Source organism: Sparus aurata, chromosome 16, assembly GCF_900880675.1.
Source record: "Sparus aurata chromosome 16, fSpaAur1.1, whole genome shotgun sequence".
Lineage (NCBI taxonomy): Eukaryota > Metazoa > Chordata > Actinopteri > Spariformes > Sparidae > Sparus > Sparus aurata.
The window spans coordinates 13,344,508-13,363,765 of record NC_044202.1 but is presented as its reverse complement, the minus strand read 5'-3'; the positions used below and the strand labels follow the sequence as shown (position 1 = coordinate 13,363,765).

Genomic DNA, 19,258 nt, shown 5'->3' with positions numbered 1-19,258 from the left:
ATACATGTTGATTTATCATAGTTGCATTTTAGCTTTGTATAATGAGGACTGTCTACCAGAATGAGAGAGGAGCTCTTCTAGGCGGCCTTCATCACCCAGGCGCCTGAGCCCGTTCTGCCCTCGAACCCAAACAGCCTGCCGGATATACACACCACATGACCTCTGTGTGGCCTCTACATTGCACATCACACTGTGCATTGTTTTGCCTCCGCTTTGTTCGCTTCCCACAGAGCATCAATCATGTTTTATAGCAGAATACGAGATGTTTGTTTGTGCTCGTTATAAATATCTCACATATATCTGTGGCCCGATGAGTATTCTCTTTCATGCATTAAGCTTGTTTGAATTCTGTCACAACCCATTTAAAAAGCATCTGTTCCCACAAGACAAAAATTCCTTTCTTACCACAGTGCTTATACAGAAATATGCACATGATAATGCGCAAAATCTCTTAATCATTGGAAGGTGAGTCAGTAAAATATAATGCAATGTGTCCATGGAAACCTCCATTCATAGGGATTACAGACACTACAGTGAGTCAAGTGTTTCAACATGGGTGTATTTCACATTGATCCAACAGTATTTCCTCAGCTGTACAGATTTTTATTTCTAAGAATCTGATATAAAATCTTTAAAAATATAGTCTCCTATGTGAAAGAAGTGCATCTTCTGGTCTATCTGGCTGAACAACTGCACTGAGTATTTAGCGTCCCATTGTTGGCATGGTAACTGCTGGACTTTTCAAGGTGGCATCTTCAGCTTTCCATTGTGAGGTTACAGTTTTGATTTGTGTGTAGAACTGGATGCCCTGGAGAGAAAAAATAAAAGCATTTATATCGAAATATATGTCTGCAATATGTGGTTTTCTTATAGCTATAACAATTTCATACTTGTTTTCCATAGAAGTTCATGTCCCCTCTGAAGGATCCTCTTGATCCGGTGAAGGAGAACATAGGCAGTGGTACAGGGATGGGAACATTGACTCCGACCTGCAGAAAACAAGTATTTTCCCTTTAATTTCCATAAGTGGAAGCTTTGTAAAACAATTCCCCAGGATCTTAAATTGCTAGGATGAGTAAGATGCGGCTGATGAGAGGTGTGGTATATCCATGCTGTTTAAAAAACAAGCTTACATGATCGCACTAAACAAAGCTAAACCTGTGGCTTATATTGCAGTTTTTAAAGCGCAGCATGGTCTTATGAGAGGGAAGAAAAAACTAAATAAAACATTTTGTTATGAAGGCAACAGAGGAATGGTACAGTTGGTTTTGAATGTTTGAAAAAGCGGGAATGAGTTTGGATGCACTGAAGCCTTTTGGCAAAGGTGCAGCGAGGGAAAGAAAAAAGGAAAAGTAGATGTTTGTTGCATCGAGGTTTGGACAGGAGGACAGCACATGGCCTGCACAGCATTCCCCGACATGTGAACAGCAAACACGGCATAACTAAGGCTCCACAGGCAAACAAACAGGGTAAAGTTGGGCCATATTTATGCTTTAACGTTGAACAGGACCCTAGGAATCCCTTTTGAGTTTAATTTAAGATTTCGCTCCTCAACTATTACCAGGAAAATTATGTCTATGTCCCCCTGTTTACAGTTAATGGACACATATTTGCTGTTGCTATTTGTAATCCTGACCAGTGGGGAAGTGGAGGGAAGGGGGTTGCCAGATGTGTTTATTTTAGGTTACAGCCAAACATTGCTATACTTGACATGGAAAATAATTGTTTTGTTAATGTGTGTGAAGGTTTTCAAACAGAAAGGTGATGTGCTCCGTGCTTGAGATGCTGTATAGACATGACAGAGGGATGTGAATGTCTCCTGTCTCCCAAAACAGAGGAACACATTTGGAGGCTGCAGTCACTCACCTGGCCAACATCCACCTCGTGCGTGTATTTGCGTGCAGTGGCACCATTTGTGGTGAAGATAGCTGTGCCGTTGCCATATGGGTTCCTGTTGACCAAACTGATGGCATCATCCAGAGTGTCTGCCTCTAGGACAACCAACACAGGCCCGAAGATCTCTTCTGTGTAGCACTTCATGTCAGGCTGTGAGAGAACAAATGTGAACGGTTTGATTCTAGACTTGTTCTTAAACATACTCCGTTGCAAATACATATGTGCACATCAAGACACTGAACCAACATACTTTGACATTGCCGATAATGGTGGGACCAACAAAGTTGCCATGCTCGTAGCCCTTGACGTTGACGTTTCGGCCATCCAGTAGTATCTTAGCTCCCTCATCCAGCCCACTCTGGATAAGACTGCAGACCTTGCTCTTGGCCTGGGGAGAAATCAGAGGCCCCACGTCTGCACCAGGCTGGTCTCCTAGCAGGGCCCCCAAAACAACCAGCTATAAGGTTTCATTCTATGGCATTCTCATGATGTGAGAACATTAAGGGCACTGTCAATCAAATATGTCTTTAGCCACAAACGCAAAAGCCAGGACGAGGGGCACCCTGAGGCACTCCCTCAAAAATGGATACTTACGGGTTTCCTGTCTACTACACAAATTAGAGTCTATATCACTTCAAACGGGGAGAATCATTCTCCATTTTACTCCACATGAACTTGCTTTCACAAAGATTTGATGCTCTGAACCGCCATTTAGGTCCGAGCCGCAGATCTGGCCACAAATTTGCAGCATGGCTGACTCAACAAGCCCTCTCTCCCAGCTGACTCCAATATGAAGTTACAACAGGGCAAAAGGCGAGAGGTGTGGTTAGGACGGTGCGGGTGGCCCCTGAGATGACAAAACCAAAGGGCCCCCGGGGGCCCAGGAGAGACCAAAGTGAAGGGCTGGGTGACAGGGCGCGGTACCTGCGTTGACGCGCAGAGCTTTGGATCGCTCCACCAGCTCTGGTAGCCAGCTCCGTGCTTCGCCCACCAGGATAGCTGTGGACAGAGCCATGCAACGCTGTCCTGCTGCCCCGAATGCTGCACCCACAAGCTGGTTCAGAGTGTTCTCCTTGTTGGCATCAGGCATCACCACACCATGGTTTTTGGCTCCCTATAGTAAATGAGAAGTGGTTAGCCTTCTGCTGTTTGATCTACACATCATGGCAAACTGGTTTGTTAGTTAGAACACAGTATATAGAACATAATATAAGGTAATTATATATAAACAGCCTACACATTTTATAAACTTAATTTTTTCCATATTTTAGTCCATTCGGGATTTATGTACATCAATCGAAATAAATGGAAAGAACATTTTCAACACAGTTGCACAGCTGCAACCTCTGTTTTTCGTTTCTCATCATCTCATCTGTACAGCCGGAGGTAAGGAGGGTCAACAATCTGTAAGACAACACTGCCACCTTCTGGACATTTGCAGCAAGTGTCAGTGCTGTATAGTATCACACTCACCATGTTCGACTGGACTCTCTTGCCATTTTTAGAGCCCCTCTCGTAAATATACTCCCCAGCTTGATTTGAGCCCACAAAGCTGATGGCCTTGATGGCAGGATGGTCACAGATGAAATTCACCGCTGTGGCAGATAATACAGTTATAGTTATGAGTTAACTTTAGATATCCTACCTTTGGCCACCAAAACCTTGAGTAGACACACCTTGAGAAACCGTGTTCAAAAGAATGGGATGGATAACCGAAAAACTTAACATCTCTTGCAGCGGCTTTTGTCAGTGCAGAGGCATAATAAAAAGTAGTCACTGGTACAGTAAACAATGTGTTCCAACAATCATCTGCTCAAGGTAACAGAGACAAATTCTTACCATCGTGTTGGCCGTGGATAACATTGAGTGACCCATCTGGAGCACCGGAATCCTGCAGCATCTTGACGAGCAGCATGGCACAGGCTGGCACCCGCTCTGACGGCTTCAGTAGGTACGTGTTGCCACACACCATGGCCATGGGGAACATCCATAGAGGGATCATGGCAGGGAAGTTGAAGGGAGCAATGCCAGCACACACCCCAAGAGGCAGGCGATAGCTGTAGATGTCCATGTCCTTGGTGACGGAGGGCATGGTTTCACCAAGCATCAGAGAGGTGACGCTGCAGGCGTGCTCTACAACCTCTGTGAAAAGAAGTAAACACTATGTAACACATAGGTTACACGTTCTTTGAATGCAAATGTGTGAGACTAGGAAGAAATGGTTATGTCTAATGTGACTCAAACCATTACATTTTTTTAAACAATTGGGTTTAGACATTGGTCATTCTTGCATGTGTGTGTGAATGATCTGCTTGACCTAGATGAATATTGAATGTGCCTACTTTGTGTGCAAAAGAAGAAAATGTCAGCAGCATGAGATAGCACAATTAGGATTCTCCTTTTGTATCCTTAAGTGTTGACACCAACACTAATAACAATAACCATTACTGAAAAATGAGGTGTCCCAATTTAAAGAAATAATCTTTATTGATAAAAATGTAAGGGGAAAGGAAAGAACAGAAGAAATTAGAGAAGGAAGAATCTGAAGGAATCGCAGTGTGAATGCTAGAAGTTGAAAAATATCAATGATGAATAAAAGATGTGGAATATTTCAAGGTTTGTTGAAAAGCTGATACTAAATTGAATTGCTGATTTTCAATGAATAGAGAAACAGCGTATAATTATAATAGTAAATAGAGTATAAGGAGTTGTACGAATAGGAAACAGTGATTAGTATGTTTGGGCATTCAAAGTTAAATAAAACTAATGTATGAAAGATTTGGAAATTGATCTGCTTTAATGGAGTTCCTGGCTTAAAACATGAGTAAGGAGGAAAAAAGTTGGAAAGAATATCGGTAATTAGAAAAGTGGGAATGGAATGAAGGATGCAAAATACAGTGTGAGCTGCGGGCTAAACTACATTGCTGGCTATAATTTGTATGAAGAAGCAGCTAAAGAAGTATGAATACGGTTGGAAATAGTCCAATTTATATTGATGGGACTAGAAAGTTGCATAAATCTCAATGTGTGAAAGAGTTTAAATGAAAGTTGAAAAATAATTTAAAAAGTTGGACAGGGATGAACGATACAAATTGGTGTCAATCATTCAAAGGGCTCATGAAGAAAACCGCCCTTTGTTCTGGCTCAGTATAACTCATTAACTGTTCCAGCAACCACAAAGTGAAAGTCTACATAACATGCAAACGTTTACCTATTTCTGCCCTTTGTAGAGGTATGTAAGTTTGCACACACAAGTTAGATAAACTTACGCAATCCTCTGAACACATCCCCCTCTGCATCTGCAAGGGTCTTGCCTTGTTCCACTGTGATGGACTTGGCAAGTTCTTTCTGAAACACAAGACGGCGCTCGTGTCAGTCCTTTGTTTATAACTTTCGATTTAATATAATCTCAACTAAAGTTAAGTATTAAAAGGAGACAGGAGAGATCAAAAGTAACTGTTGTTCAAGTTAATAAATCAATAAATCAAATTGAAAGGTGCTAAACAGTAAGCTCTTGTTTCAGTTGTACCTTACACTTTCTGACCCTTTGACTTACAATGTTGTCCTTGATAAGTTGCTGATAGCGAAGAAAGACCTGCTGCCGAGCCAAGATGGAGGTCTCTGACCAGGAGCGATAGGCTCTGGAGCATGAGTCCACGGCAGCCAACATCTCCTCCTGGGTGGCTTTGGGTACACGAGAGATCACCTCGTTTGTAGCCTGTAAGGAGGAATAAAAGGGGGAAAAATTACATTAACTCCCTGAAGGTTATTAGTTTCAATCAGCAGAGGCTGTTCAATGTTATCAAAGTAGATGTTTAACAGATACGTGGGCAATAAATCTGAAGGACGCAGGTTATTAAAAATATCTCGAATTCCACATCAAATCCTTGAGGAAACACTTATGCTGTTATGACTTGTTATCCAAGTGTACAGCAGCTGTGGTTTAAGTAATAAGTAGTTACTTTTGAGTAATAATTATCATGGGCAATCACAGGTTTTTTTTAATTATTTGATTTATTTCAAACTTTTTCAAAGTTTTCTGTTGTTTAAATAATAGATTAAAGATGTTGTGGATCTGCTTATATGGCAAAGTCAAATTTCGAGAATTTCTACATTTGCAATTGTACTTAATGTACTTCAAGTAAGAAGAAGAACCCAGGTTGTTGCCACAGGCTGAGGGACATACATAAAACATGTAACAGGTTAAACAACTCCAGTTTGGTGGTCCAGGCAAGGTGACATACTTACAGGATTGTGAATATCGAGCCATTCTGAAGACTTTGATTCAACAAACTTCCCATCAATAAACAGCTTGGTGGTAGGCTGTGAGGAGAGATGTAATGTTGGTCAGCGGTATCCGTTATCCATGATTGACATTTGATGTAGTGTGCAATAGCAAATTACAATTAAGTGTCCACTGTTCTCAACTCACCACTGAGGAGGAGTAGCACAAGCGGCCAACTTTAAGTGGGACCTGAGAAAGAAACACAGCAGGGAGGGTTAAATCTTCAAATGCAATCCATATCATCCATCTGTCCAAAAACTGTAACCGTAGCTTTAGTTTATGTATTTTGAAAAACAAATACTCAAAATCAGCGGTTTCCGGTTGCAGCCTGAAGTGCCCACAAGATTAATGTGCAACCACAAAGTGTGGAGCAATGAAAGACTTGCAGGGGACAAAGTCAACCTGACTGGAGTGGCAGAATGAATACAGTCAAGCCAACAGGTGCAGAGTTTTCTCAGAAATTTAAATAAAGCACACAGAGAATAGCTGAAGTAGACTTCTTCAGCAGTCCAGACCCAAATACTGCAGCACATAACAACCAGCACTTTGTAAACAATGTGAGCTGTCAAACCTGCCTGCGTCATTTGCCACTGAGAGTTGAGTTGTTTAAACTTTTAAAGCTTACCTTTGACTTAAGCACTGATCGTAATGCTGTTGTCGCCATGGTGGAAATGTTATTACGTAGAGGCCTACTTAATTTGACCAACTCCGCAGGTAGGACGGTGGGCAGCAGAAGACGACATCCAGAGATGGAAATAAATAAATATATTACGTGTGGGCGGGCTCTGGAGGAATCAGAGGCGCGCTATTGGCTACGTATTCGAACGCCCATGTAAAGCGCTGCCTGATTGGCTAACGTTGGGTGCATTCTATCCAATCTGTAGTTGAGATTTTAGGTAATCCCGTTTGAGCTGTAGAACCCGGCTAATGATTGGATACAAACATTCGTCTAGATGTTACGCAGCCCGGAGCTGAACTTTGACCAGAAGCGGTGCTAAAACTCATGAAGACTAGCTTTGAGCTATGCCTTCATGACATTAACGTACTATACATTTAATTGTATTATAAAAATAAAAGCGATAACGTTATCACTGCCACAACAATGCACGTATCCTTCATTAGCCTCGGCAAGGTACTGTAATAACACTGTTAGCTTTTTGCTAAGTGTGTGTGTGTGTGTGTGTGTGTGTGTGTGTCTGCCCCTGGTCGTTAATGTGAAACATATGTAGCCCAAATGTTGCTGAATCACAGACCAAAGAGTAGGTAGGAGGGATATTTGGAGCACATCCTATTGGCTGCTGCAGGACGATGAGACTGCTAGAAAACTGCTTGAAATAGTTGATCCAGTCGAGTTAAGGGGGAAGTAGAGTAAACAAACAAGCTATGGCGAACCAAACCAAGGTGAACTAGCAGACAACAAACTTAAATATGTAAAAAGGGAAAATGTGTTTCCAATTGGACTAAATGTTTTCTTTTTTCCACATGCAGCCCGTTCTTCATGGATACTTTAGAAGTTCCTGCTCCTGGAGGGTTCGCATTGGTAAGTCATGCCACAACATTTGACTGTTTCAGTGGTTATTTAAAGCACTTTCAACAAGATGATGATATAACTTTTTCTGCACCAGCTTTTGCTCTGAAAGGTGTTGAGTATGACCAAGTTCCAATCAATCTGATCAGAGATGGAGGACAGCAGGTACAGTATAGATTTGCAGGATTCTTATCAGTGCAGAACAAACATACTTTACATTAGGGCTGCACAGATAATATAAACCATAGCCAATATGTGCAATATCTAAATCACTACAAGCTGCAATTTGTTAAAGATAAACAGGGGAACATTAGAATTAAGGACTGTAATGCTCTAGAAATACTCTGGCCAACAAATCTTGTTCTCCAGATGATGGAAAACATGTTTGCCTGGTACAGACGCCAACAAATGTCATATCGTTGTTTTTTGTGTAAAAACAATTCATTGCAATTTCCATATTTTGGCTTATAGTAATTGTCACAGTATTTTTCTTTCTATGCAGCCCTACTGTACATGATAATTATGATCAGAGTATTTGACCATTTTAAATGGACAATAGATGTTACACAGTTTTAAAATTCCTCTAAATCTTCTCTATTCGCTGAAGCTTACACAAGAGTACAAGACATTAAACCCGATGCAACAAGTGCCTGCAGTCGAGATTGATGGCATTACCCTCTCTCAGTCGGTGAGTCCCCAAATTCTTCACCTATGCAAATTCCTACTTAAACATTAGTTTTATAAACCAATCTGACTTCTAATGAAAATGGCCTCTTGCTCACACAGCTGGCAGTGATCCAGTACATCAATGAGACTAGGCCAGGACCTCGGCTTCTTCCAGCAGACCCGAAGAAACGTGCTCAGGTTCGGATGATAAGTGACCTCATTGCCTCCGGGATACAGCCTCTGCAGGTGAGAACAGCACATTTCAAATTATTGATGCTATTGTGGGCTACAAAAGTCAACATTTGCAGGTTCACAGTATTTATGAAATCCTTGATGTTTTAGAATTTGTACGTGATTCAGAAAGTTGGAGCAGAAAAGATGCAGTGGTCTCACCACTTCATTGATCGTGGCTTTCAAGGTTGGTGCAAGATCATCCTTTCTGCTCTCAATTCAGTATTACACCAAGACTTGACTTCTTACAATATTTATGTGCACCTTTTTCTCACAGCTCTTGAGCCCATTCTGAAGCAAACAGCAGGGAAATATTGTGTAGGGGATGAGGTGAGAGCATGACTATACATACACATGTATGTGATGCACATTGGAAACCGTTAATCTGACTCATTGTTTACCTTTTAGATTTCCATGGCTGACATTTGTCTGGTCCCACAAGTCTACAATGCAGAGAGGCAAGTAGTCAAATATATCAAAGACTGCATCATATATACCGCATTAATAGTCACCCTTAGAAGAGGTCAACATGAATGTCGTGGCATTTTGTGCTTGCTTATAGTATGTCGTGCTTTGTTTGAATGAAATCAACCTGCTACACCCAAGACCCAGCTGAACTTTAAACACTCTCTACAGAGAAGCCTGACCCCTCTGTGTCTTTAATCTCTACAGGTTCAAAGTGGACGTCGGGCAGTATCCAACTATCAAAAGGTTAAATCAAGCCTTACTTGAAATTGAAGCTTTTAAAGTGAGCCACCCGTCTTGCCAACCAGACACACCTGATGATCTGCGTGCATAGTACAACTGAGTGGCTTTGGAGAAAATTCATGACACTTTTTACGTTGTTAAATAAAATGCTGTAAAAATCTTATCTCAGTGTGATTTCTTTGAATAGCAAGGAAACTGAGTTAAAAATATTTATTAGCATTTTAACTTTTTCCATTTATCCAATCCAGCACTTTAACCTCAAAGACACACTGACATGTGGGGACAAAGTCAAGGACATAATGTGTAAAACATGCAGATAAGAGATTTGTTATGCAAAAGTGCAAAACCTCTCAGCTCACTACTTGCAGCATATTGCCTGTGTGAGGGAAATATGGATAGTTATTAAAATAAATAATAAAAAAAGGATCTAACAAAGTCTTAAGATGCTGAATGCATCATGCAAAATTATTTAACATGTAAAGAAAATCAAGTAAAAAGTACAAATATAACTTACACACACACAGTAATTTTTCTGTCACATTATCTGGACAGATCACAGCATCCATTGTTTTAAAAAATGAAACACTTATTGTCCCATTTGGATTTTTCCCCTAATGGACCCATCACTTGTCGCCTTAAATGTCCACTGTGCACTTGACTGTGTCGTTGTAGAAGGTACCGGAGCAGTCCGACCCACCAAACACAAGCACCGTGCAGCGGACCCTGACATTTTCGCCTTGTTTTCGCTTCTCAGCATCTGTTTGGGTGAAGCAGCCCAAATTGATCATGCTGTGTCCCGCACGAGGCTTGTTGCAAAGCAGAGGAGATGCCACGGAGCTCCACATGTTGGTGTCTGTGGAGAAATCAATGCAGTCAGATTTACTGTACACAACAGCTGATTTGTGATGCAATGAAAGAGGATGAGTCAAAGTAAATTCATATGTCTATTAAACACAAACCATATTTAATTATTATGTAATATATATAATCAGATGTTAGTTGCAGAAACTCACCCGTGTTGAAAATATGTACATCCTGCAGGGCTCCTATTGCACTGCATCCTCCACTGACCAAAATCCTGTTGACCGAAACTGGCAGAGCTGCATGAAACCTGTCCATGTACAGGCAAGGTTTTTTAAGTATACCATAACTGCTAGAGTGCCATTTTCACTACAATATATAACTTACTTTTATAATAATTTCCAGTTGAGCAAAAAAAATAAAATAAAACTATGCACAAAGATGGTATAATTGTCAGTAAAGATTATTGCACATTTTGCGTTAAATCTCATGAAGTTCCAATGCAGTTCTGTCTGTCCAAAAATATAAAACCCAGATGGCCATATTAATGACATCTCAAGGTTGATTAGTCCTGCACTACTCACCCTCGAGGCAGCGGTGGCATGTTCCCACACTTCACAGCTGTGTACTCCATGAATCCTTCCCTCATTAAGAAAAAAATAATATCAGCTTAAATCTAGACAAGTTGTTGCATAATCCAGGCACCTCATCATCATTTTACCCAGATCTAGAACGTGGAGATCATTAAGATAGGTAGCAGTCTTCCGTCCACCAAATATTACCAACTTCTGCGACATCAGTGTGGCTGAGTGTCTGTTCCAAACAAACGTAAGCATGACATTAATATTTAAGATAAAGAAAACAGTATTTTGATGACAAAGATTTACTGTAAACTGACCCGAACCGAGGAAGAGGTCTTTCCCCCTCCACAATTGGCTGGTACCACAGTTCAAACTCTGGGTTGAAGATGTATAGAGCATTACTGCACGGTTTATCCCCAGAGGAATGGCTCTGCTGAACTCCACCGAAGACAAAAAGCTCTTTCTTATAAAATGCCGCAGAATGATATGCCAAATTTGGAACATTTCCTTTTGCCTAAAAAAGGGGCACACCCACAAAAACAAACCAAATGCAAGCATTTCCCATATCACTGCTTGAGTATTTGATAAGATGGCAAGAACTACAACATCTTAGTAACTTGCAACAAACCCACAGTGACAAGCTTCCACTTCCAGGTCAGAGTATTGAGGATGTACAGCTCGCTGTAGCGATGACCCTCCCTCAGGCCTCCGTAAACAAAGACACACTTGGAGTCTGTGTCGTAGGTCGCAGAGTGTCCTCGAGCACATGGGGGTATGGGTCCAGAAGCAGAGGAGTTCATGGGAAACCAGAAGTCGTTGTCTGGGAAGAGGTCAAAAAAGAGAAAGACAAACACATCATGTTCAGTCTGAATGTGCACAATGTGCATTTTTTTGGGTTTCCTGGCTTGTTTTAATTAATTATTTGGTTTGCAAAGTTCTACTTCGTGATCTGCCACCTTAAAGATGATATGCTTTGTTATCAACATTAATCAATAAGTGTTGAATGACTGACTCCACTGACCTAACTCGAGCTTCCACAGGGAGTCCTTGCAGTAGTTTTGATCCGCTGTCTCTCCTCCGATGAGAATGGCTGTGTCTGGATCACTGAGACACATCGTGTGGCTCCAGCGCTTTGATGGACACACTGAAACTAATAATCTCTGTCAAAACCCATTCAAATGTAACCTCAATGATTTGAGTTCTTGATCCTGACCTTCTCTGTTGTAATTCTTTATCTGCCCTGTCATTTCATCGTGGCTGTTCATCCTCATTTTCTTGGGGGTTGAAGCCTGGTCTATGTCCTCTGCGAGACTGTCCATGTCCTCGGAGCTCCAGGTCAGGTGGCCTCTCTTGCCAATAACTGTGCGTCTGGGTGTCTTATGCTTTCAGAGTACATCACAGAGTATATCGCACTATAAGTTGCCTACATTACATGCATGCAGACATGAATATATTCTTCAGCATGACTTCCACTTACCGTAGGCCAAACTGGGGGCTTATTTCCCATGGTGGACTCACTGGTGTCCATTTTATCTACATGGATCTCAGCATAGCAAACACTGTCACCCAAGTGTGAGGTGTCAGTAGTTATCTGTAAGGCGTTGGTAGTTATCTGCGAGGCTGGCCATTAATGCAATGTTGCAACAAGAGTGTAGATGACAGCAAAACAAATGTAACCTCATCTATCTCACAGTTTAATTTGCAGTGCCTTGATGTAATGTGCAATTAGAGAGATCAGTGGCATCGCGTTTTTCTGGGAACAAACACTTTCATTGAACCAGAGGAGAGTAATGCTGAAGACACTTACCTACCTTACATGCATGCACACATAAATATATTCTTCAGCATGACTTCTTCTTACCGTAGGCCAAACTGGGGGCTTATTCCCCATGGTGGACTCACTGATGTCCATTTTATTTACTTGGATCTCAGCATAGCAGACACTATCACCCAAGTGTGAGGTGTCGGTAGTCATCTGCGAGGTGTTGGTAGTTATCTGCAAGGCAGGCCATTATTGAAATGTTGCAACAAGAGTGTAGATCACAGCAAAATAAATTTAACCTAATTTATCTCACCGTTTCATTTGCAGTGCTTTGATGGAACATGCGATTAGAGAGATCAGTGCCGTTGTGTTGTTCTGGGAACAAGCGCTTCCGCTGAATCAGAGGAGTACTGCTGAAGACACTGGCTTTATCCTGCAGCTTGTCGCAAGTCATTGGATGGAACAAAAACAATTGACAATGTCATCAAATATGACGCCTTCTTAATCTAGATAATGTAATTATAACCAATACTTTTTTGTCAGGTACTGTGTATGCGACACAATACAAGCATTAGAATTAGGCCTGGATAACATTTTTTTTTTAAAACTAAAAAAACATTGCAATTATTTTTACAGACATTACCATTGCAATACAAGTCACAAGGACTGGTATTATTATGCATTTCATTTTCACTGAAAAACCATTAAAATGTTGATTTCATCACTGCTTCATTTATAATAGCATGTTATGACACAGTTTGTTGCTATCAAATTCAGATTTCGATGATATTTCTGATGAATTGTTGAGCCCTAATTAAAATAAAAATGGTGGTTTACCTTATGCTCAATGTGAACTATAACAGTTAAACGGTAACTCCACTGATTTTACGCGTCAAAGTGTGTTTACAGATCAGGAGTACTGCTGCATATGTGAAGAAAGCAGTATTTTGTGGTTGCAGAGGAAACCTGGTGCCTACATCACCCACAATGCAACTTAGCCACAGAGTGACATCACTGGAGGAAATTCATCAGACTACATACAGCTTTGTCTGAAGCCTCTGGAGCTTTACATGACATTTTTTTACTCCCACAGATGCTGCGGTACTCCCCAAGACCTGTAGCTACACTTAAATGTGTAAAATTGGTGGGGTGACCCTTAAGCCAGCTCTTTACTAACCTACCTCTCCACACACCGTGAGCACGATCTTGCCATAAACTCCTCTCCTGCCTTTCTCTGCTGCCTCTTTGACAATGTCATCGCTCCAGTCACCCTCCCAGGTCAGGCACCTGAGTTCAGAGTTCATTTTATAACTATTTGGACTGTTTGTGACTTTTCAGTGGAGAGAGGCCTTTTTCTCCTGGACATACCTTGCTTGAGCCGAAAGGGTCCCGATTTTCTGGGCTGGCCCTTGTGCACTGACCACAACATTTACAGATATTGACGTTTCACTGCATTTCCATTCTCCAAGGCCAAATATGACCAGGTGTTTGGGAAGAGGCAGTGGGACGTGGACCTGAAAGCACGTTCGGTTGGACTTGCTGCGGACCCGGAAAACATGTTTGAATTGTTTGTTTTAAAGTGAAAACGGCTTAATGTTTTTGGCTTTTGCCTCGAAGGCCTACCTGCTGAACTGCCGGGGAGCGTCACGTAGAGACCAGAGGACATAGAAATTGAGCTTCCCCATGTTGTCTCAGGGACTCCTCGTCGAGAAGTTAGAAGCGCGAGCAGCTGGGAGACCGTCGGTGTCGACCTCGAGCTCCGGTAATCACGTCTGATTGGCTGACTCCAGCTCGAGGCCAATATGAAGACACACACGTGAAGCTGCAGTGCAATTAATATGCAGGCGTTGCTGCAGTGTTTGGATGACTGCTCCTTCTTCATTTACAAAAGCAAAACAGGCTGTTTTCTACCCTTTTCTTCTCTTGTTAATGGCTTGTCCCACCCGTGGATTTTAAAGCAGCCAGAGTTTATTATTTATCAGTAGACCATCTGAGGCTTTATTTCATGGTAAAAACCCTAGCTATATTTGACTAGTTTGATAAATTCACCTGTAAATACACCTTTTGTTGAGAGAGTTTAATATAGTCATCTTTTAGGCTATGGTAGAGAGACCTGGCACTGACTTCATTATATACTTTTATTTTATCAACTGATTGTTGTTGAAATTTAGTTTTTAACCAAATAATAAAAAAATAAAAAACAACTCTATTTTATTTTTATTTCTATTAGCACACTGAATTACTGATGTTTTAGTTGATATTTTTGACTTGTTTAATAACTATGTTTTGTCAGTTTCTGAGCTCTTAATCAAATTATCATTTGATTTTCACTAACAAATAAAAGTGATGATGGTGGGATTTTCGCTGGACCAAACAAGCATGTTCCCTCGCATCTGGAGAATATGATTTGTAGTCCAGGCACATCTGTGGCACCACAATGCTTTATTTATAATGCTAGGTTGGGACACATTTTGCCTTGCAGGACCTGCAATTTGAATATTGTATCAATAACATTTTGATTAATTTGCTCCCAGCTCTAGTGGTTAGCGTGTTGTATTTGCTTATGTTGTCCTTCTGCCTCCCTCGCATACAGTATGTAATGACAGTGGACTAGACACTGAAAGCACAGTGACGATGCAGTTTAATGCAACGACACCTCAAACTGCAGTTTCCTCGGAGGGTTATTCCTCAGAATACATCAAACAATAAATAAATAAATAAAACATGCTCTAGTTTAGTGCACAGTTGTTGATAATATATTCATAGCTTTTATGGTATAATGTGGCAGTACAGTAATTTTCTACGCATTTCTTGTCCACACCTTTTAAAATAATCACACTCTACCTGATTTGCAGCTGTAACTATAACATATTTCAGGTCGAACAATTTAAGAATATGTTCATCCTGCTGCTTGTAAATCCAGTAAACTGTGAGGAACACAGGGTGTATCTCTGGATTCTGACTGACCTTTGGGGAGAGCTGAAAATAAAACCTGGTTTCATCAGCACCTATGTAACAATTACATCAGTCTCCTAATGCCACACGTTAATGGAGGCACAGGGGACCATCTGCTTTCTAATCCTGGCTCAGCAGTGAGACTGTTATGAAATGATGGTTGGAGGGAGACTACACACACCAGCGTTCTGAGCGACTACTCTTAAGCTGTCACGCTCCAACTTTATCCTGCTCTTTTTCCTATCTGTCTGTTATCACAGTCTTCATGATTGATCCCATACCCACAATAATCACAAAGAAAGCTACACAATAATCTCTTTATTGAGGAATATAAATCTCAGGAACAAATGTCATCATGACTTACAGTAAAGGTACAATACAGCGATCACTGGAAGCTTTGAACCAGTAGCTTTACGATGTTTATGGCATTAGCAGCCACATCTGGGACATCTTTGGGAACATGCGCACAAGTGAGGTGTGACAGTAGCGTTGATTTACAAAAAAAAAAAAAAAAAACCCAGGAAGGAACAATTCAACACATGTAAGACCAACGCACCGATGATAATAAAACAAAAAACACACACACACAGTGACCTTTACCTACATAGACCTGTGCACAAAATACATTTCAACCGCCCCCTTCCTCTGAAAACTGCAAATTAAAGGGTGGGAGGTGAGGCATGTGTAAATATTGAATCTATATTACATAATATGAGCTTTATGTGATAAGGGACGACTTTTATTTGTGTCATAAAAAGCACACTTTGGAAAACGGTTACCACTCACTTTAGTACATTCAACTGATATCTTTTACCAACACACCACTATGACAGTAGATGGCTTTGTGCACAGCATTTTGAAGAACATCATCTAAGCGAAAATAAGTTAAGCTACAAAGCAAAGGGATAAATACAAGTAACGACAACAAAGCCACATAACCAAAGAAGCAGCACACACACACACACACACACACACACACACACACACACACACACAACATAAAGGACTTCATTTCTTTAGAGCACTGCTGATTAAGCACCTGGACTGGCGAAACAGATTCTGTGCAGGTGTTCCCTGATCACTGCTACCATAGAAATGTTACGGCTGGACACGATATATGTTTTATGACGGCACTTGACCAAATAGCACAGTGCATACATGGGAATATGGCACATATGCAAGGCGTCTTCGTATATCTATCAGCGAGACATTGGAGTAAATCAATCTGACCATACAATTCAGTATGTGGCAAAACAAGCGGATTGTGATAAAAAATAGATATGCCTATATTTAACCTTTTTATATTATAACTTTCAGCTTCTTCCAAGCATGGAATCAAAAATAGTTCTTAAGAGTAGTATTCTTCTGTAAAGTATACATTCATAAACAAAAAATTGGCATCTCAGGCACTGTAATAAACTCTATAGTAAAGAGTTTTATTTCGCCATAGTGAGTAGGAGTTGTCAAACTTCAGGAGATAAGTGCCTTCACCTGGAAAGTCGTGGCTTCCCCCGTTCACGGACAAGTGACTGTCCTGGCGGTACACAGGCAGGATTTCGGCCAAGTTCGAGTTGGTTTGACTTTTGGAGCCCTTCTCGATGTCTCCGTTACTGACGGGCCCTGCAACAGAAAGCACATAAACCACAAAGTCAACACACCGCCTGCGATCCCAGCTGGAGGGGAGCACATAAAAACTGCAATTAAGGTGTGTTTTGTCGATACTGATGTGTTTAATTGCCAAGACCAGGGAAAAAAAGGTTAAAAACACGATTAACTTGAGTTTTTTAACTAACTGACCTTCCAGCTCCTCCTCTTCCTCTTCGTCATCACTTGACTCGCTGATGTGCACAGTGATGGACCGGCTCGTGACAGGAGACCAGTCAAAATAAATGCCGAAGCCAATGTCATAGCCGTCTGTGGCGAACTCCCAGCACACTTTTTTGGCCTCAGGGACAGTGGGCACATGAACTGTCATGATGTCGCCCCGGTACACTGTCACCACGCTGTCCTCCTCTGTTCGCAGCTTTGCCTTCAGCTCCTTCAGTGCAGCAGATGTCCATGTCGTCGGGGGTTTCAGGGGCGGCATCTGAGCTGCCATCAGGAGCAACACATGTGTCCGTAAAGAGAGCAGCAGCAACTCTCGTCATTACGTCTCTATCTTAAATAAGCCCTTTTTAAATTGTAATTGTACTAATGTTTTTTCCGACCCGTAGCACACTATAGACCCAGATTTATAAACCCTATTGAATCCAAAATCAGAGATTAAACAAGGCAGCAGTGATGATGGCACACTCAGCAGGTTTCTCACCTTTTATCTCAGCGGAGGGCTGACAGCTCCCAGCACTGTTGTTCTCCTCGCCTCCTTCCCCGAGGGCCAGCTCAGCAGGGGCCTCCTGATTACCCTGAAAAAGCGCACACACACATACAAGCACGCACGCACACACACACACACACACACACACACACGCACACACCGATGTTACAGCTCAGAAATGATATTATATTGCACTGCCCTGTTTATTGCCTCTCACTGACAGCTCTTCCAACACACTTAAATATTAACCACCTCAGCATGCTTCCCTGAATCCTCCTTGGTTTGGTCCATGTCAGCTTGGTTCTGGGATTGGGTGCAGCCCTGTGAAAGGTCTGTGTTCTGGAGCCTGAGGAGCAGATAGTACAGAAGACAACACAATAATCAAACAGTGCAGACTAAAGGATGCGAGAAGTATAACCAGCAGCACATCTCCTGACAGCAGCTTCAGTATAAGCTGCACTCTCTGCAGCAACAGGCTACCTGTCCAGCGGTCGGTTGTCGCCTTGCATGGATGTTATACCGGGGAACGAAGAGAAGGACAGAGATGACAGCCGCGACTGGAGCTCTGATGAAGCCTCTAATCTCTCCATGGCTGCAAACACAAGACTACACCTCAGTCTGCGTGGCTGGAAAAGATGTAACCCCGCCTCTACCAACCACAGGGAGGAGGGGGGTGTCAACAGAGAAACTAGCCTCCTACTGCACATAAACTAAACTAAACAAACTGCTGTCTGACATTAATGGGCCATGTTAACCATAGCACACACCGGTGATTTAATAGCTGAAGCCGTGGAGGCGACATTTGTATGTTTTTACCATCGGCTCGGACTAGCTTCCTCTTCAAAGACTGACATTAGCTCGCTGCTAGCTAGCTGGTTAGCTCACGCCAGCGAATGCTGCCTTAGCAGGCAGAGAAAGTGGAGCCGAAGATGCGGGCACACCGGGCACAGACATATCTTACCAGGGTGTAACACTGATGGTCCAACAACACGGTATTATATCACTTTAGTCCAAATCAGGCCATCGGGAAAAGCGCCTCCATATCACTGCAATCATGTGACGGGTCTCTCCACGATGCTGCTGCTGCCTGACAGGAAAAAACAGACCCGAATTTTTACACTTCCGTGTTTTTTCTCGAGTCTCACCGAACATCTGCGAGTCTATCCAGATCCTGATCCAGTCATACTATACTATACTATACTATACTATACTGTATACTTGTTACATGATGCACAGATTTGTTATAAAACAAACCCCAAGCCTGTGGAAGACTTTGTCCTCCAGTTAAAGGAGAAAAAGATGGAAATTTAGCAGTGAGTGAACAAATATTCCCATGGTAAATCTTGATTATGACATAAAACGTCGAAATTATCATAAAAAAGTCATAAATAGGATAAGTTAGAAAAAAGTTATAATTATATGTTTCATAAATCATTTTTTTCTGATCATTTCGACTTTTTGTATTGCAGTTTTTACTACTTATTTAAGACCTTTTATCTCATACCTAATAGTGACTTCCTATTTCATCATT

General features: G+C 41.6%; 4 protein-coding genes across 15 annotated transcripts; 1 reads left to right on the top strand and 3 right to left on the bottom strand.

The window, feature by feature from the left end:
- Positions 1-538: 538 nt before the first annotated feature.
- On the bottom strand, positions 539-6,959 carry aldh6a1 (aldehyde dehydrogenase 6 family, member A1). The gene is made up of 12 exons (XM_030443589.1): positions 6,807-6,959; positions 6,329-6,370; positions 6,145-6,219; positions 5,453-5,614; positions 5,166-5,244; positions 3,736-4,038; positions 3,370-3,491; positions 2,821-3,010; positions 2,147-2,328; positions 1,867-2,046; positions 891-989; positions 539-808 (listed from the first exon to the last, which is right to left on the bottom strand). The coding sequence occupies exons 1-12, from the start codon at positions 6,843-6,845 to the stop codon at positions 704-706; spliced, it is 1,578 nt and encodes a 525-aa protein (XP_030299449.1). The 5' UTR covers positions 6,846-6,959; the 3' UTR covers positions 539-703.
- Positions 6,960-7,156: 197 nt separating this feature from the next.
- gstz1 (glutathione S-transferase zeta 1) lies at positions 7,157-9,477 on the top strand. Of its 2 annotated transcripts, none has more exons than XM_030443593.1 (9): positions 7,157-7,313; positions 7,670-7,721; positions 7,807-7,874; positions 8,317-8,397; positions 8,496-8,621; positions 8,718-8,793; positions 8,884-8,936; positions 9,015-9,064; positions 9,279-9,477. In XM_030443593.1, the coding sequence occupies exons 1-9, from the start codon at positions 7,284-7,286 to the stop codon at positions 9,403-9,405; spliced, it is 663 nt and encodes a 220-aa protein (XP_030299453.1). In that variant the 5' UTR covers positions 7,157-7,283; the 3' UTR covers positions 9,406-9,477. The 2 variants fall into 2 exon arrangements, with proteins under 2 accessions (XP_030299453.1, XP_030299454.1); XM_030443594.1 differs by lacking the exon at positions 7,157-7,313 and adding an exon at positions 7,389-7,582.
- Positions 9,478-9,509: 32 nt separating this feature from the next.
- On the bottom strand, positions 9,510-14,256 carry LOC115597555 (acyl-CoA-binding domain-containing protein 5). Of its 10 annotated transcripts, none has more exons than XM_030443580.1 (14): positions 14,082-14,256; positions 13,827-13,997; positions 13,640-13,745; positions 12,772-12,897; positions 12,558-12,692; positions 12,174-12,308; positions 11,910-12,078; positions 11,718-11,846; positions 11,329-11,516; positions 11,014-11,129; positions 10,837-10,928; positions 10,700-10,754; positions 10,328-10,425; positions 9,510-10,167 (listed from the first exon to the last, which is right to left on the bottom strand). In XM_030443580.1, the coding sequence occupies exons 1-14, from the start codon at positions 14,141-14,143 to the stop codon at positions 9,950-9,952; spliced, it is 1,800 nt and encodes a 599-aa protein (XP_030299440.1). In that variant the 5' UTR covers positions 14,144-14,256; the 3' UTR covers positions 9,510-9,949. The 10 variants fall into 10 exon arrangements, with proteins under 10 accessions (XP_030299440.1, XP_030299435.1, XP_030299437.1 ...); XM_030443575.1 differs by having other exon boundaries at positions 11,014-11,210; positions 12,772-12,891; XM_030443577.1 differs by having other exon boundaries at positions 11,014-11,210; positions 13,652-13,745.
- Positions 14,257-15,716: 1,460 nt separating this feature from the next.
- On the bottom strand, positions 15,717-18,870 carry tmed8 (transmembrane p24 trafficking protein 8). 2 transcript variants are annotated; one of them, XM_030392325.1, is made up of 6 exons: positions 18,689-18,870; positions 18,208-18,376; positions 17,980-18,073; positions 17,722-17,815; positions 17,211-17,504; positions 15,717-17,033 (listed from the first exon to the last, which is right to left on the bottom strand). In XM_030392325.1, exons 2-6 carry the CDS (start codon positions 18,315-18,317, stop codon positions 16,816-16,818), a joined length of 810 nt encoding a protein of 269 aa, XP_030248185.1. In that variant the 5' UTR covers positions 18,318-18,376; positions 18,689-18,870; the 3' UTR covers positions 15,717-16,815. The 2 variants fall into 2 exon arrangements, with proteins under 2 accessions (XP_030248185.1, XP_030248184.1); XM_030392324.1 differs by having other exon boundaries at positions 18,208-18,319.
- Positions 18,871-19,258: the final 388 nt, after the last annotated feature.

Excerpts from the sequence above, each read along its gene's own strand:
- aldh6a1 (XM_030443589.1), bottom strand. The coding sequence starts at position 6,845 with ATGGCGACAACAGCATTACGATCAGTGCTTAAGTCAAAG. Across the intron at positions 6,220-6,328 it reads TGTGCTACTCCTCCTCAGTG|CCTACCACCAAGCTGTTTAT; the intron begins GTGAGTTGAGAA and ends CTCTCCTCACAG. Across the intron at positions 5,245-5,452 it reads AACTTATCAAGGACAACATT|AAAGAACTTGCCAAGTCCAT; the intron begins GTAAGTCAAAGG and ends CTTGTGTTTCAG.
- gstz1 (XM_030443593.1), top strand. The coding sequence starts at position 7,284 with ATGCACGTATCCTTCATTAGCCTCGGCAAG. Across the intron at positions 7,314-7,669 it reads CCTTCATTAGCCTCGGCAAG|CCCGTTCTTCATGGATACTT; the intron begins GTACTGTAATAA and ends TTCCACATGCAG. Across the intron at positions 7,875-8,316 it reads TCAGAGATGGAGGACAGCAG|CTTACACAAGAGTACAAGAC; the intron begins GTACAGTATAGA and ends TATTCGCTGAAG.
- LOC115597555 (XM_030443574.1), bottom strand. The coding sequence starts at position 14,143 with ATGGGGAAGCTCAATTTCTATGTCCTCTGGTCTCTACGTGACGCTCCC. Across the intron at positions 11,211-11,328 it reads GGAAGTGGAAGCTTGTCACT|GCAAAAGGAAATGTTCCAAA; the intron begins GTGGGTTTGTTG and ends CCCCTTTTTTAG. Across the intron at positions 10,168-10,327 it reads TGTACATATTTTCAACACGG|ACACCAACATGTGGAGCTCC; the intron begins GTGAGTTTCTGC and ends ATTTCTCCACAG.
- tmed8 (XM_030392325.1), bottom strand. The coding sequence starts at position 18,317 with ATGGAGAGATTAGAGGCTTCATCAGAGCTCCAGTCGCGGCTGTCATCT. Across the intron at positions 18,074-18,207 it reads GACAACCGACCGCTGGACAG|GCTCCAGAACACAGACCTTT; the intron begins GTAGCCTGTTGC and ends TCTGCTCCTCAG. Across the intron at positions 17,816-17,979 it reads ATTCAGGGAAGCATGCTGAG|GGTAATCAGGAGGCCCCTGC; the intron begins GTGGTTAATATT and ends GCGCTTTTTCAG.